The sequence below is a fragment of the Odocoileus virginianus genome, chromosome 17, assembly GCF_023699985.2.
Source record: "Odocoileus virginianus isolate 20LAN1187 ecotype Illinois chromosome 17, Ovbor_1.2, whole genome shotgun sequence".
Lineage (NCBI taxonomy): Eukaryota > Metazoa > Chordata > Mammalia > Artiodactyla > Cervidae > Odocoileus > Odocoileus virginianus.
In genome coordinates this window covers 52,931,708-52,944,666 of record NC_069690.1, presented here as the reverse complement: position 1 = coordinate 52,944,666, position 12,959 = coordinate 52,931,708, and the positions used below count along the sequence as shown (strand labels likewise).

Here is a 12,959-nt window from a genome sequence, read left to right as displayed (position 1 = left end):
CGTGGGTATCATTGCTATTCCCATTGTTCAGTTGAGGAAACGGAGGATCAGAGAAGTTAAGTAACTTACCCAAGGTTACCTCGCCATTAAGATATAGAACCAGGGGAATTCCCTGGTGGTCCAGCAGTTAAGGCTTCCCAGGAGGCTCAGTGTTAAAGAACCTGCCTGCCAGTGCAAGAGACGCGGGTTCAGTCCCTGGGTCTGGAAGATTTCCTAGAGTAGGAATGGCAACCCACTCCAGTATTCTTAAATGGAAAATTCCATAGACGGAGGAACCTGGGAGGCTCCAGTCCATCGGGTCACAAAGAGTCAGACATGGTTGAGCACAACACAGTAGCAGCAGTTAAGACTCAGGCTTTCGCTGCCATGGACCAGGTTCAATTTCCATGTGGTTTGGTAAAAAAGAAAAGTTTTAAGATAAAGAGCCAGGATTTGAACCCAGGCAGTCTGGCCTGTCCCCTTAGCATCTTTGCTGTTCCGCCTGTACGTGGGCATCATCAGCCCTTCTGGGAGAGGTGGGCAGGGAGCCTCATCTCACAGATCAGGACCCTGAGGCTGCAGAGGGCGGTGGTGGGGCCAGCCCGGGCCTCTGCGCCTGTCTGGCTCTGAAGAAACCGCTTTTTGCTGCCTGGAATCTTGTGCCTGATGCAGAGAGGACGGCAGGAGGGGTGGACAGGGATGCGTGGCAGCCTCCCGGCCGGCCTGACACCCCCCCCGCCTGCCCCGCCCCCAGACAGGACCACACCATTGTGGACACCGTGCTGATGGCTCCCCGCTCGGCCAAGCAGGCCCTGCTGAAGCTGACGGAGAAGCACGTGGAGCCGGGGGCCTTCCATGAGCTCAAGGTGGCCCCCGGCTATTACACGCTCACTGCAGACCAGGGTAGGTGGGCAGGCTCCCCGTGCCCCTCCCTCTCACTTCCCACCCCCGTGCGGCCCACTGACCCCGTCTGATGGCTCCCCACCAGACGCCCGGGGCATGGTGGAGTTCCAGGAGGGCGTGGAGCTGGTGGACGTGCGGGTGCCTCTGTTTATCCGGCCCGAGGACGACGATGAGAAACAGTTGCTGGTGGAGGCCATCGACGTGCCCGTGGGCACCGCCACCCTTGGCCGCCGCCTGGTCAACATCACCATCATCAAGGAGCAAGGTCGGTCAGCGTGCGGGCCACCAGGGGGCGCCCAAAGGGGGTTCTGGGGCCCTTGTCTCCTCGCATCCAAGTAGAAGTGGGACCTGGCCGTGTGGCCTAGGCAAGCAACTCAACCTCTGAGCCTTGGTTTCTCCATATGCAAAATGGGTATCAGGCTCTTGTGAGGGGTTGTGGCTGTACCTGTCTGCACAGTGCTTGCTCATTGTGGGGCTTCTCTTATAAGCACCAGAGGGTACTGAGTTCTCCCGGAGCTGTCCCACGACCCTCTCCTTGACCTGTGACCTTTGAACTTGAGACTGAATGGGTCCCCAGGATGCCAGGACATCAGAGCAAGAAGGGACCTGGGGCTGCTTCTGCCCAGGCCTACCTAGAGGGCGGGCAAGGCGTCACACCTCTGTCACCCACCTTGCCTTCCGTGCTAGTTTCTCGGGCAACCTGGACTTGTTGATAACCATCCTTCCGGTGTCCAGAGGGTCTGTTCTGGTCACTGACCCCTCCTCCCCACTTGCCGCAGGACTTAGGCCTGCTCTGCCCCGGCCCTTGGTCTTAGCCCTCATCTCTAGTCTTGCCACTGCCTGGCCTCACTTCTCTGCCCCGACCCTTTCAGGATGTCAGCTGGACACTGTTCCAGCCTTGTCAACTTCTCCTGGAAGACTTTTCCAGCCCCTCTGTTCACCCTCCCCAGAGAGCAGAGGGGTGAGGGGTGACAAGAAGACTCCTGAGGTCTGGGCCGGGCTGGGCCAGGGGAGGGTGGGGGCTGAGAGGGGGACTGTGATCAAGACCCCTGACCGGCGCCTGACTCCTTGCAGCCAGCGGGATCGTGTCCTTTGAGCAGCCTGAGTACTTGATCAGCAGCGGGGAGCATGTGGCCCGCATCCCCGTGGTCCGGCGCATCCTGGACAGCGGCAAGTCACAGGTCTCCTACCGCACGCAGGACAACACCGCCAAGGGCAACCGGGTGAGTCCTCGCCACGGCGTCAGGCACATCCCAAGGGCCCGGTGGGAGCTGGACTCAGAGGCATCCTGGATGTCTGGATGCTGGTGGTGCCACGGGCTGGCCTCCCAAGGACACGTTCCCCCTGCCACCCTTCAGCAGGGGCTCAGCTCAGTTCAGTCACTCAGTTGTGTCCAACTCCTTGTGACCCCATGGACCGCAGCACCCCAGGCCTCCCTGTCCATCACCAACTCCCGGAGTTTACTCAAACTCATGTCCATTGAGTCAGTGATGCCATCCAACCATCTCATCCTCTGCTGTCCCCTTCTCCCACCTTCAGTCTTTCCCAGACCCCAATCAGGGTCTTTTCAAATGAGTCGAGATCTCCTGGAGAAGGAAACGGCAACCTACTCCAGTATTCTTGCCTGGAAAACCCCAAGGACAGAGGAACCTGGTGGGCTACCGTCCTTGGGGTCGCAAAGAGTCGGACACGACCGAGTGATTTCACTTTCACTTTCATCAAAAAGGCCAGTGATGCCCTGCATAAGGCCTCATCATGTCCAGACCATCCGTGTCTACGGATGCTACAATGGGGTTGTAGCATTCCAGGATTCACCCGGGCACTCTTCAAAGAAATAAACTGCCCCGTCTGCCATGGCCCAGGGGCTCTGGCCTCCTTGATGGGGGATCACATGCTCTCATGTCCCCAGACTGACATTGCCAGGCAGGCCCTCTGTGGGCCAGGCCACAGGACCAACCCTTCAGGGCAGGGAGGGCCTCCTGGTGGGCTGGTGTCAACTTTATCACAACTTTATCACTCTTAGACAACAGCCATGTCTGTGCTTAGTTTGGCTTATACATCTGTTTGTTTTTCTAAATTAATTTCCAACATTTTGTGTATTTTGATTGTTCTGGCCATGCTGCTTGGCTTGTGGGATCTTAGTCTCCCAACCAGGGATTGAACCTGGACCCAGGGACTTGGCAATGAAATTGCAGAGTCCTAACCACTGGACTGCCAGGGAATTCCCTATTACCATTACCAATTTTTTAAAATTAATTTTTTTATTGGCATACAGTTGATTTACCATATTAGTTTCTGTTGTACAGCTAAGTGAATCAGTTAAACATAGACATATATCCACTCTTTTTTAGATTCTGTTCCCATATAGGTCATTACAGAGTGCTGAGTAGAGTCCCATGTGCTGTACCATAGATTCTTATTAGTTATCTATTTTATACCTATTACCAATATTTTAAAACTAAAAATATTCACATCAAAACTTCACTAGACTTTCCTCTTGGACCAGTGGTTAAGATGCTGCAGTTTCACTGCAGGGGGTGTGGGTTCAATCCTGGTTTGGGGAAGTTCCATGTGCCACAGGGTGTGGCCCCAAATTAAAAATGAAACAAAAAAACTTCACCCAAAAAGTAATAAACGTTAGTCTCACTGGCCTGCAGGCCCACTTGGCAACCATGAGAGCAACTGTGCGCACACACCCTATTCTTTATAGGTAGGAATGGTTTTCATTGCTGCTCTAATGCTCCCAGTAAAAATTCCAAAAAGGAATTTGTACAAACATAACTTTTCACTGAAAGTGAAAAAATGAAAGTGTTAAGTCACTCAGTCATGTCTGACTCTTTGTGACCCCATGAACTGTGGACCACCAGGCTCTTCTGTCCATGTGATTCTCCAGGCAAGAATATTGGAGTGGGTTGCTTTCCTTTCTCCAAGGGATCTTCCCAACCCAGGGATCAAACCTAAGTCTCCTGCATTGCAGGCAGATTCTTTACCATCTGAGCCACTAGCGAAGCCCTTTATAAAGATCCTTTGGTTGTGAACTGTGTTTTTTTTTCTTAACATTTTAAAATATTTCTCAACTTTTTATTTTGAGAAACTTCAAACCTACAGCAGAATGGAAAGACTAATAAAATTAGCACCCATTTGCTCTTGACATAGATTCACCCATTGTTGATAGTTGCTTTGTCTCTTTCTATACAGATGTGTACATGTATGTATATACAGATAGATGCCTGGGGGTATAGCTCAGTGGTAGAGCGCATGCTTAGCATGCATGAGGCCCTGGGTTCAATCCCCAGTACCTCCATCCTTACATTTTTTTGGGCTTCCCTGGTGCCTTGCTAGCAAAGAATCTGAATGTTAGTTTGCAGCGCCACCTAGTGGCATCAGGTGAAAAGACTTCCCCTACACACACACACTGCAATCTATCTGCCCCATACAGGTACATGTTAATCCCAGGATGTTCAGGGAAAAGCTCTAGGACATTGAAAAACAAAAACTGGAGAGAATATAAGCACCCCACCCTGGAGGCAGGGCCTGGGGGCTGGTGGGATCCAGACTTTAGAGCCCCAGGGTGGGGAACGTTTCCTCCCTCCTAGGTAAGGCCTGCAAATCTCAGCACCCCTGGCTGAGTGCCTGTCTGTGTGGGGCCCTCCAGTATCTGCATCCTTGTCTCTCTCACCCTCTTTATCTGCATCCCTGTCTCTCTGTGCCTTGGTTGAAATCCCAGCTCCACCACAACTACCTGTGTGAACTTGGGCAGCTTTCTTTACCTCTGTGTGCCTCAGTTACCTGATCTGTAAAAATGGGGACAGTAATATCTCTACCTTACTCTGCCCTGAGGATGAAACGATTTAGTATCTGGAAAGTGCTTGATGCCCAAGAGGTGCTGTATAAACAGGAGCCATTCCGTGTCCACGTGGGACAGTCTGTGCGTGAAGGTCTCTGCATCGGCTGTGAGGTGGGGGGTGGAGCCATGGGGGTGTGGCCATGGCGCATCTCCCAGGCCTGCTCCAACTCTGACCCCTTGCCATTCCTAGGACTACATCCCTGTGGAGGGTGAGCTGCTGTTCCAACCTGGGGAGACCTGGAAGGAGCTGCAGGTGAAGCTCCTGGAGCTGCAGGAGATGGACTCCCTCCTGCGGGGCCCCCAGACCCGCCGCTTCTACATTCAACTCAGCAACCCCAAGTTCGGGGCCCGCCTGGGCCAGCCGCAGTCTGCCACTGTCATCATTGGGGACCGAGGTAGCCAGAGCCTGGGGTCAGGTTAAGCAGGTGGGGAGGGAGGACTAGGGGCTTCTTGACAGTCTCAGCCAGTAAAAATACAGAATGCTGAGTTAAATTTGAATCTCAGACAAAATACAACTGAACTTGTAGTATAAGTATATCCCATGCACTATTGGGGATGTAATTATTCTTTAAAAGTATCTTTGCATGAAATTCCAGTTTAACTAGGCATCTTGTATTTATCTGGCAACCCTGCTGTCAATCAGAGAGACTGGGGCCATGTGGCCACCGGCCTGCCGCTGGCTGGGAATCCCACCATTAGGCCTTAGCCCTTTGATGACTTCAGCCTTAGTTCAAGCTAAAATGCAAGTGTTCCAGAAGGGGTGAAACACTTCTTACGGGCCCTTAGGTTCCATTATAGAGCAGCCTGTGAGCCCACCCTGGAGAGGGTGGGGGTGGAGGAGGAGTCTTGGGGTGGAGGAGGAGTCTTGGGGTAGGGCGTTGGGAAGAGAAAATGTTCTCTGTGGGGCACACCTTGGCTGCCAAAGGGACCAAAAGGGCAAGCCCTCATCCCTCTAGAGACCCTCCTGGCTCCCCCTGGAGCAGGAGGAAGGTTCAGTTCAGTCGCTCAGTCATGTCTGACTCTTTGTGTCCCCATGGACCGCAGCACACCAGGCCTCCCTGTCCATCACCAACTCCCAGAGTTTACTCAATCTCATATCCATTGAGTCTGTGATATCATCCAACCATCTCATTCCCTGTCATTCCCTTCTCCTCCCACCTTCCATCTTTCCCAGCATCAGGGTCTTTTCCAATGAGTCAGTTCTTCGCATCAGGTGGCCAAAGTATTGGAGTTTCAGCTTCAGCATCAGTCCTTTCAGTGAACATTCAGGACTGACTGCCTTTAGGATGAACTGGTTGGATCTCCTTGCAGTCCTAGGGACTCTCAAGAGTCTTCTCCAACACAGTTCAAAAGCATCAATACTTTGGTGCTCAGCGCTCTTTATAGTCCACCTCTCACAGCCATACATGTGATGTGATGCGAGAGGGAAGGAGTCTTGGTGTTTAACTAGGCGTCTGGTGCCCCCTGGTGGTGCGGATGGGTTCCTGCCCCCCCCCACCCCCGCCCCAAAGCCAGAGAGGCATCTCTGCTGACTGCCCTGCCCGGGCTTGACACCCTGCAGACGAGCTGGACCGGAGCATAATGAACCAGACCGTTTCATCACCCCCACCACCCCGGGGCGACCTGGGTGCCCCACAGAACCCCAATGCCAAGGCTGCTGGGTCCCGGAAGATCCACTTCAACTGGCTGCCGCCTCCTGGCAAGCCGACAGGGTACCGGGTAAGGTGGGGGGGCGCGACGAGGCAGGTGGATGGGGGGGGGCGGGCACACGTGGCAGAGGTGGGCCCACCAAGGCCAGAGAGGGCCCCAGGGAGAGGAGAGGGCGTGCTCGGCCTCAGTGGGTGGGGAACCCCCATCTGCCCCTGAGGGAGGAAGAAGTCCCTGGAAAGTGGCCCCCGGAACCTGAAAACACCTGTGCTCTGTGCCAGCCCTGCTGCGTGCGCCTGGCAGGGCGCTCAATCCCTCCACGTTTGTGTGCCCACGGGACCGTAAGGGCAGGGCTCAGCAGAGGGACAGTGGGCTCTGCCAGCTGCCCCCCACTGACCAGCCCCGCCCTGGGCACAGGTGAAGTACTGGATCCAGGGTGACCCTGAGTCCGAAGCCCACCTGCTCGACAGCAAGGCGCCCTCGGTGGAGCTCACCAACCTGTACCCGTACTGCGACTACGAGATGAAGGTGTGCGCCTACGGGGCTCAGGGCGAGGGCCCCTACAGCTCTCCGGTGTCCTGTCGCACCCACCAGGAAGGTGAGGCCTCGCCATGTCCATCCCCGGCCACCCTGATGCCAGCCTGCCCGGCCCTGCCCCGCCCAGAACGCTGCCCCCTTGTCCGCTGTTGACAGCACTCTTCCTGCACCCCCTCTGCCCCACCCAGTGCCCAGCGAGCCCGGGCGTCTGGCCTTCAACGTCGTCTCCTCCACTGTGACCCAGCTGAGCTGGGCCGAGCCGGCCGAGACCAACGGCGAGATCACGGCCTACGAGGTCTGCTACGGCCTGGTCAATGAGGACAACCGTAAGGGCCCGCCCTCTCCTTCTGCCCCCAGGGAGGCGGTGGGGTGGGGGGGTGCGGAGAACGGGAGGAGGTCACAGCCCCCAGGTCAGTGGATGAGTCCCCATGTCTGGTTGCCTGGGGGCATCGTTAGGTTTGTGGTCAGGTTTAGGCTGAGTTAGTTGCATTCAAAGGCAGAGCCCAGAAGCTCCCAGGGCAGGTGAGGATGGAAGGGCATGAGGTTATGTGTGTGCAATGCGGTCACAGTGCCTGCCCACGCAGGTTAACAAGAGTGGCTCAATTCTACACGGGTCTCTTCAGGCCAGGGTAGAGAGATTTAGCAAATAAAAAGCAGAGGACACCCTGAACTTCAGGCAAACAATTTTTCTAGTACATTTCATGCAATATGTTATCTGGCAGCCCTAGGCCAGAGCACCTGGCAGAAACCTTTATTTTTCTCCCATCCTGGAAGGGAGAGGTGACCCCTGCAATTGTCAGGATGGAAAACTTTTCAAGGGAACTCAGTCCCCTGCTCTTGCCTGATGCAGGGCCCTCCTCTTTGCATCCTCACCTGTTCAGTTCATCCCAGGGATGGAGAGCTTCGCACCCCCAGATGCAACCTGTGGACCCTAAAGTGGGTCAGGCTTAGCATTCCCTAGTGGCCCAACAGGGATTGTTCTGGGCCTCAGGCTCCTTGCTCTGTTGGCTTGGCCGACCAAACACAACCTTCTCAGCTGCTGCGTCACACCTTGGCTCATTCTGTTGGCGACTCCTGGTCCACCCATGGACCACTGTCAGGAAGTCTTTTCTGACCCGGCCTTTAATCTTAACCAGGTGTGACTGATGCTTTTGGCCCACAGTCTTAGCTTCTGCCTCACAAACATGTGAGGAAGCCCTCCTGACCCAAGGGCATCAGCACTTTGGGGTGGCCCCCTTCCCTTCTCCCCCTGGCAGGCAGATGTAAGGGGGGGCCCCCACCTCAGCACTCGGACACCTCCCCCAGGCAGTGGTCCAACATCAGCCAGTTCTTGGAGCACAGCCACTTTCTTATCAGACAGCATCAAGCTTCGCAGGTGGGGTTTTCCCCGAGACCCTCCTTTGGACCCCTCGGACACTGGGATGTCTTCTGATCACCCAGAGGGCCCCATCTTGCCAGGTCAGGTCCCCTGGGCACTGTAACTCACTCAGAGCAGCCTGGGGTCTCTTCCTCCCCCACCCCCAGGGCTGCGTGTCCTGCCTTCTGGGTGTGGGGGAGCCGCCTCACCTCTGCTCCCGGCTAACTGACTCCTGTGCAACCTCCACCCTACCCCGGCGCCCTCAGCTCCCGCAGGCCTCGGCCTGTCCCCGGCTGCAGGATCAGGCCTGCCTGTCTCCTCCTGCCCTTGCCCAGATGACCAGGGCAGCCATGGCGAGTGTCCGAGTGTCTCCACTTCTAAAACACTTTTTATTTATTGTTTTGGTTGTGCCGGGTCTTCGTTGGGGCATGCAGGATGTTCAGTCTTCATCGTGGCACGCAGGATCTTTTCAGGCCCCAGGCCTGTGGGATCTGGGGCTTCGTTGAGGCATGCGGGATGTTCAGTCTTCATCGTGGCACGCAGGATCTTTTCAGGCCCCAGGCCTGTGGGATCTGGGGCTTCGTTGGGGCATGCGGGATGTTCAGTCTTCATCGTGGCACGCAGGATCTTTTCAGTTGTGGCCTGTGGGATCTGGGGCTTCGCTGGTGGCTCAGCGATAGAGAATCCACCTGCCAATGTGGGAGATCTGGGTTCGATCCCTGGGTTGGGAAGATCCCCTGGACGAGGAAATGGCAACCCACTCCAGTGTTCTTGCCTGGGAAATCCCATGGACAGAAGAACCTCAAGGGCTATAGTCCACGGGGTTGCGAAAGAGTCAGACACAACTTGGCCACTCAGCAATGACATGCGGGATCTAGTTCTTTGACCAAGGATTGAACCCGGGTCCCCTGCATTGGGAGAGCAAAATCTTAGCCCCTGGACCACCAGGGAAGTCCCCAAATGTCTCCACTTTGGATTTCCCAACAGAGCATGTGGGGTTTGGTTGGGGACGGTGAGGCACAGGTGGTGATGGCACTCTTGGCTCTGAAGCCAGTCTTGCTCAGATGCACGTGAATGTAGGACCTTTACCAACTGGTTGAGGTGACTCGGGGCTGACTTGAGTCTAGTGTATCTCTGCCATTCACCTTAGCGATGAGCCCTGTGGAGCCCTAGCGACACTTCTCTAAGCCAGTCACAGCCAGGTTCTCAGGGCTTGGCTTGTGGCTGGGCGTCAACAGTTGCTCGCTCCCTGTCCTGTCCCCCTGCACCCTTGGGTGCAGTTCAGAGGCCGCGTGGCGGGCCTGGGGCATCCGAGACCGGGGCCAGGCTGGGCCAGACCCTTCCAAGGCACTCTCCCTGCCCCAGGACCCATCGGGCCCATGAAGAAGGTGCTGGTGGACGGCCCCAAGAAGCGGACGCTGCTCATCGAGAACCTGCGCGAGTCCCAGCCGTACCGCTACACGGTCAAGGCTCGCAACGGAGCAGGCTGGGGGCCTGAGCGGGAGGCCATCATCAACCTTGCCACCCAGCCCAAGCGACCCATGTCTAGTGAGCAAGGGGCAGGGAGGCACAGGGCGGGCAGGGCAGGCAGGGGTCTGAGGTCTGGGCCCTGGCTCACCCCTCCCCTCGGCCCACAGTCCCCATCATCCCTGACATCCCCATCGTGGACGCCCAGAGTGGGGAGGACTACGAGAGCTTCCTCATGTACAGCGATGACGTGCTCCGCTCCCCAGCTGGCAGCCAGAGGCCCAGCGTCTCTGATGACACCGGTGAGTGGGCCGGGGATCCTGGCGAGGATGGTGGGGGTCCTGGGTAGAGGGTGGGGCTCTCGCTGGTGTCCAGAGACAGCGAAGGGGCCAGTGACCACTGGGCACGAAGATCAAGACTGAAAGTCCCCTCTCTGCAAAATCAACGATCAGCATTCTGACTCTGGGTACAGAGGGGACAAAGCCGACACGGCTCATAGGACTAGTGTGCACGTCTCTGTGTGAGGACGGACAGACAGACAGACATGGGCTCGGGGCACATGCACACAGGCTTGTGCACATGAGATTGGAAACACAGTTTTGAGAGTGGAAGGCTCACCAGCTGTGCAGTGTCGTCAGGACCCCCAGGGCACCTCCCAGACTCAGGGCTTCAGGCGAGGCGGCAAGCCTGGGCCAGGAGCCCCAGAATAGCCACTGGCTCGGGGGCCCCCAGAGCAGTGCTCCTTGCGCTGGCCCTGTTCTGCTTGCCTGTTGGATTCCTGTGCAGTGTGATGCAAGGAGCCCTTGACTGGGACTCGCGGGGTCTGTTTTAGCTCTGGCTTCACTGCGGGACAGCTTCCCTTGTAGCTCAGTTGGTAAAGAATCTGCCTGCAATGCAGGAGACCTGGGTTCAATTCCTGGGTTGGAAAGATCCCCTGGAGAAGGAAATGGCAACCCACTCCAGTATTCTTGTCTGGACAATCCCATGGACAGAGGAGCCTGGCGGGCCACAGTCCATGGGGTCCATGGGGCAAGACTCGGACAGGACTTAGTGACTAAACCACCACTGTGGGAATTCAGATGAATCATGTACATTCTCTGCCTCAGTTTTCTGATCTGTGAAATGGGATGCTAGTCATACTAGGCTGAGTGAAAATCCACCAGGATTTGTATTTCCTTTTTATATCATTTATTTTTGGCTCTGCCGGGTCTTCGGTGCCATGCAGGCTTCTCATCGTGGTGGCTTCCCTTACTGTGGAGCAAGACGGGCTCTAGGGCTTGGTACTTGCAGCTCCCAGGCTCTAGAGCACAGGCTCAGTAGTTCTGACCTATAGGCTTAGTTACTTCGAGGCATGTGGGATCTTCCAGGTTCAGTTCAGTTCCATTGGGTCACAGACCAGTGATCAAACCTGTTTTTCCTGCATTGGCTGGTAGATTCTTTACCACTGAGCCACCAGGGAAGCCCCAGGATTTGTATTTTCGTCCTTCCTTACCTACATCAGGCCTCCATGGAGTCAAGCTAGGGTTCAGAGGTCTTGAGGGTTTTGAGAGTCTGGGGTAGACAGAGCAGCTGGTATGAATCAGGTTCCCCAGCTTGTCGGCACTACACAGATCTACTCCGGCTGCTGGAACTCGCTGGGAGGCAGGCGGGGGAGACATCACTCCCTCCCTCATCCAGACCGGAAGCAGGCTCAGAGCAGAGGGCTCGCGGCAGAGCCAGGGCGTCTTCCCTCGCCAGTAGCGGCCCAGGCCGCCCTCTAACACCTCCGGGTTGAGGGTCCCGCCTGCCACTGGGCTCCCCGCCGCCGCACACCCAGATCGCAGAGCCGGGGGAACGCCGGCCCTTCTCCGCGCCCCCTGCGCCCCCTGGCGGTGCCAACGCGGCCCTTCGTTGTTCCCAAGGCGGCGGCTGGAAGTTCGAACCCCTGCTGGGGGAGGAGCTGGACCTGCGGCGCGTCACGTGGCGGCTGCCCCCGGAGCTCATCCCGCGCCTGTCCGCCGGCAGCCGGCGCTCCTCTGACTCCGGGCCCCCGGGAGACGGCGCTGCCGATGGGGGCGCGCGGGGCGCCGGCGGGGAGGGAGGTGACCGGCACGCCCCTACCCGCACCCACTTCAGCTCCAGCCAGAGCCCACCGCAGCCAGGCTGGCTTGCCAGGAGACCCCAGGGCAGGCGTGTGGGCTCTCCCTAGGGCGGGGCCGACTGAGGGGCTGCGAGGCCCCAGCGGAGGTCGGGTCCATGGGGGGCCTCCTGCTGGTCCAGGGGACCTGCGTTCCAGAAGCCTGCGGGGATGGGGGGCCGTGGACTCCTCCAGGGGCCTCTGTCCCTGGTGGGCAGAGGGAGGCTGGGTGTTTTGATGCCAGGGGGCCCCCAAAGGTTAGGTAGATAACCCCCCGGAACTCCCAGGGCTGCAGCAGCCTGCCTCTCGGGACTCCGGGGTCTGCAGCCGGGCCTGTGGGAGTGACCCTGCCCTGTCCCCGCAGAGCACCTGGTGAACGGGCGGATGGACTTTGCCTTCCCCGGCAGCGCCAACTCCCTGCACAGGATGACCGTGAGCACTGCGGCCCACGGCACCCACCTGAGCCCGCAGCTACCCCACCGCATGCTGAGCACCTCGTCCACCCTCACGCGGGACTACCACTCGCTGACCCGCACGGAGCACTCACACTCGGCCACGCTGCCCAGGGACTACTCCACCCTCACCTCCCTGTCCTCCCAGAGTGAGTGCCGCCCCCTCCGCCGGCCTCCGGCCCATCCTTCCTCTCTTCCAGCTCCTGGAGGCAAGGCGGGGGCTGCTGTCCCCCCGCTGCCCATCGTCCAACACACACACCCGCCCCACCCTGGCTCACTCATGTTTTGTCCTGCCCTAGGCCTCCCTCCCATCTGGGAACACGGGAGGAGCAGGCTTCCGCTGTCCTGGGCCCTGGGGTCCCGGAGTCGGGCTCAGATGAAGGGGGCCCCCCGCTCCGGGGACTTGAGAGACTCTATAATCCTGGCTGGGCAGCCAGCAGCGCCCTCTTGGGGCCCAGGTAGTACAGGGGTGGCCGTCCTGCATCTCCATGGCCGTCTGGCTCCATGTCACCATCCACCCACCATCAGCATTGCCTGCGCCTCCTCACCCTCCATCCCATCCACATCCACACTGGTGCCTAAAGCGGCCTGTCCTCCCAGGGTGCTGGGCTGGGGCTAGGGCAGGAGAGGGGCCAGCTGAGGAGGGTGGGGGGT

At 57.7% G+C, this 12,959-nt stretch overlaps 1 protein-coding gene and 1 non-coding gene across 5 annotated transcripts in view; both read left to right on the top strand.

The window, feature by feature from the left end:
• ITGB4 (integrin subunit beta 4) overlaps positions 1 to 12,959 on the top strand; it is a 31,965-nt gene that overhangs the window by 16,713 nt on the left and 2,293 nt on the right. Inside the window, exons 24-35 of one of the 4 annotated variants that reach the window (XM_070479946.1) lie at positions 734 to 882; positions 968 to 1,147; positions 1,957 to 2,105; positions 4,920 to 5,124; positions 6,291 to 6,448; positions 6,794 to 6,974; positions 7,102 to 7,239; positions 9,636 to 9,818; positions 9,908 to 10,039; positions 11,639 to 11,818; positions 12,218 to 12,454; positions 12,605 to 12,763. In XM_070479946.1, coding sequence (XP_070336047.1) covers positions 734 to 882; positions 968 to 1,147; positions 1,957 to 2,105; positions 4,920 to 5,124; positions 6,291 to 6,448; positions 6,794 to 6,974; positions 7,102 to 7,239; positions 9,636 to 9,818; positions 9,908 to 10,039; positions 11,639 to 11,818; positions 12,218 to 12,454; positions 12,605 to 12,763 — 2,051 coding nt within the window. The remainder of the gene's footprint in view (positions 1 to 733; positions 883 to 967; positions 1,148 to 1,956; positions 2,106 to 4,919; positions 5,125 to 6,290; positions 6,449 to 6,793; positions 6,975 to 7,101; positions 7,240 to 9,635; positions 9,819 to 9,907; positions 10,040 to 11,638; positions 11,819 to 12,217; positions 12,455 to 12,604; positions 12,764 to 12,959) is intronic. The other 3 variants (XM_070479948.1, XM_070479947.1, XM_070479949.1) reach the window with 3 other exon arrangements.
• On the top strand, positions 4,115 to 4,186 carry TRNAA-AGC (transfer RNA alanine (anticodon AGC)). Its single transcript has one exon. It is a non-coding gene; the product is annotated as a tRNA-Ala (tRNA).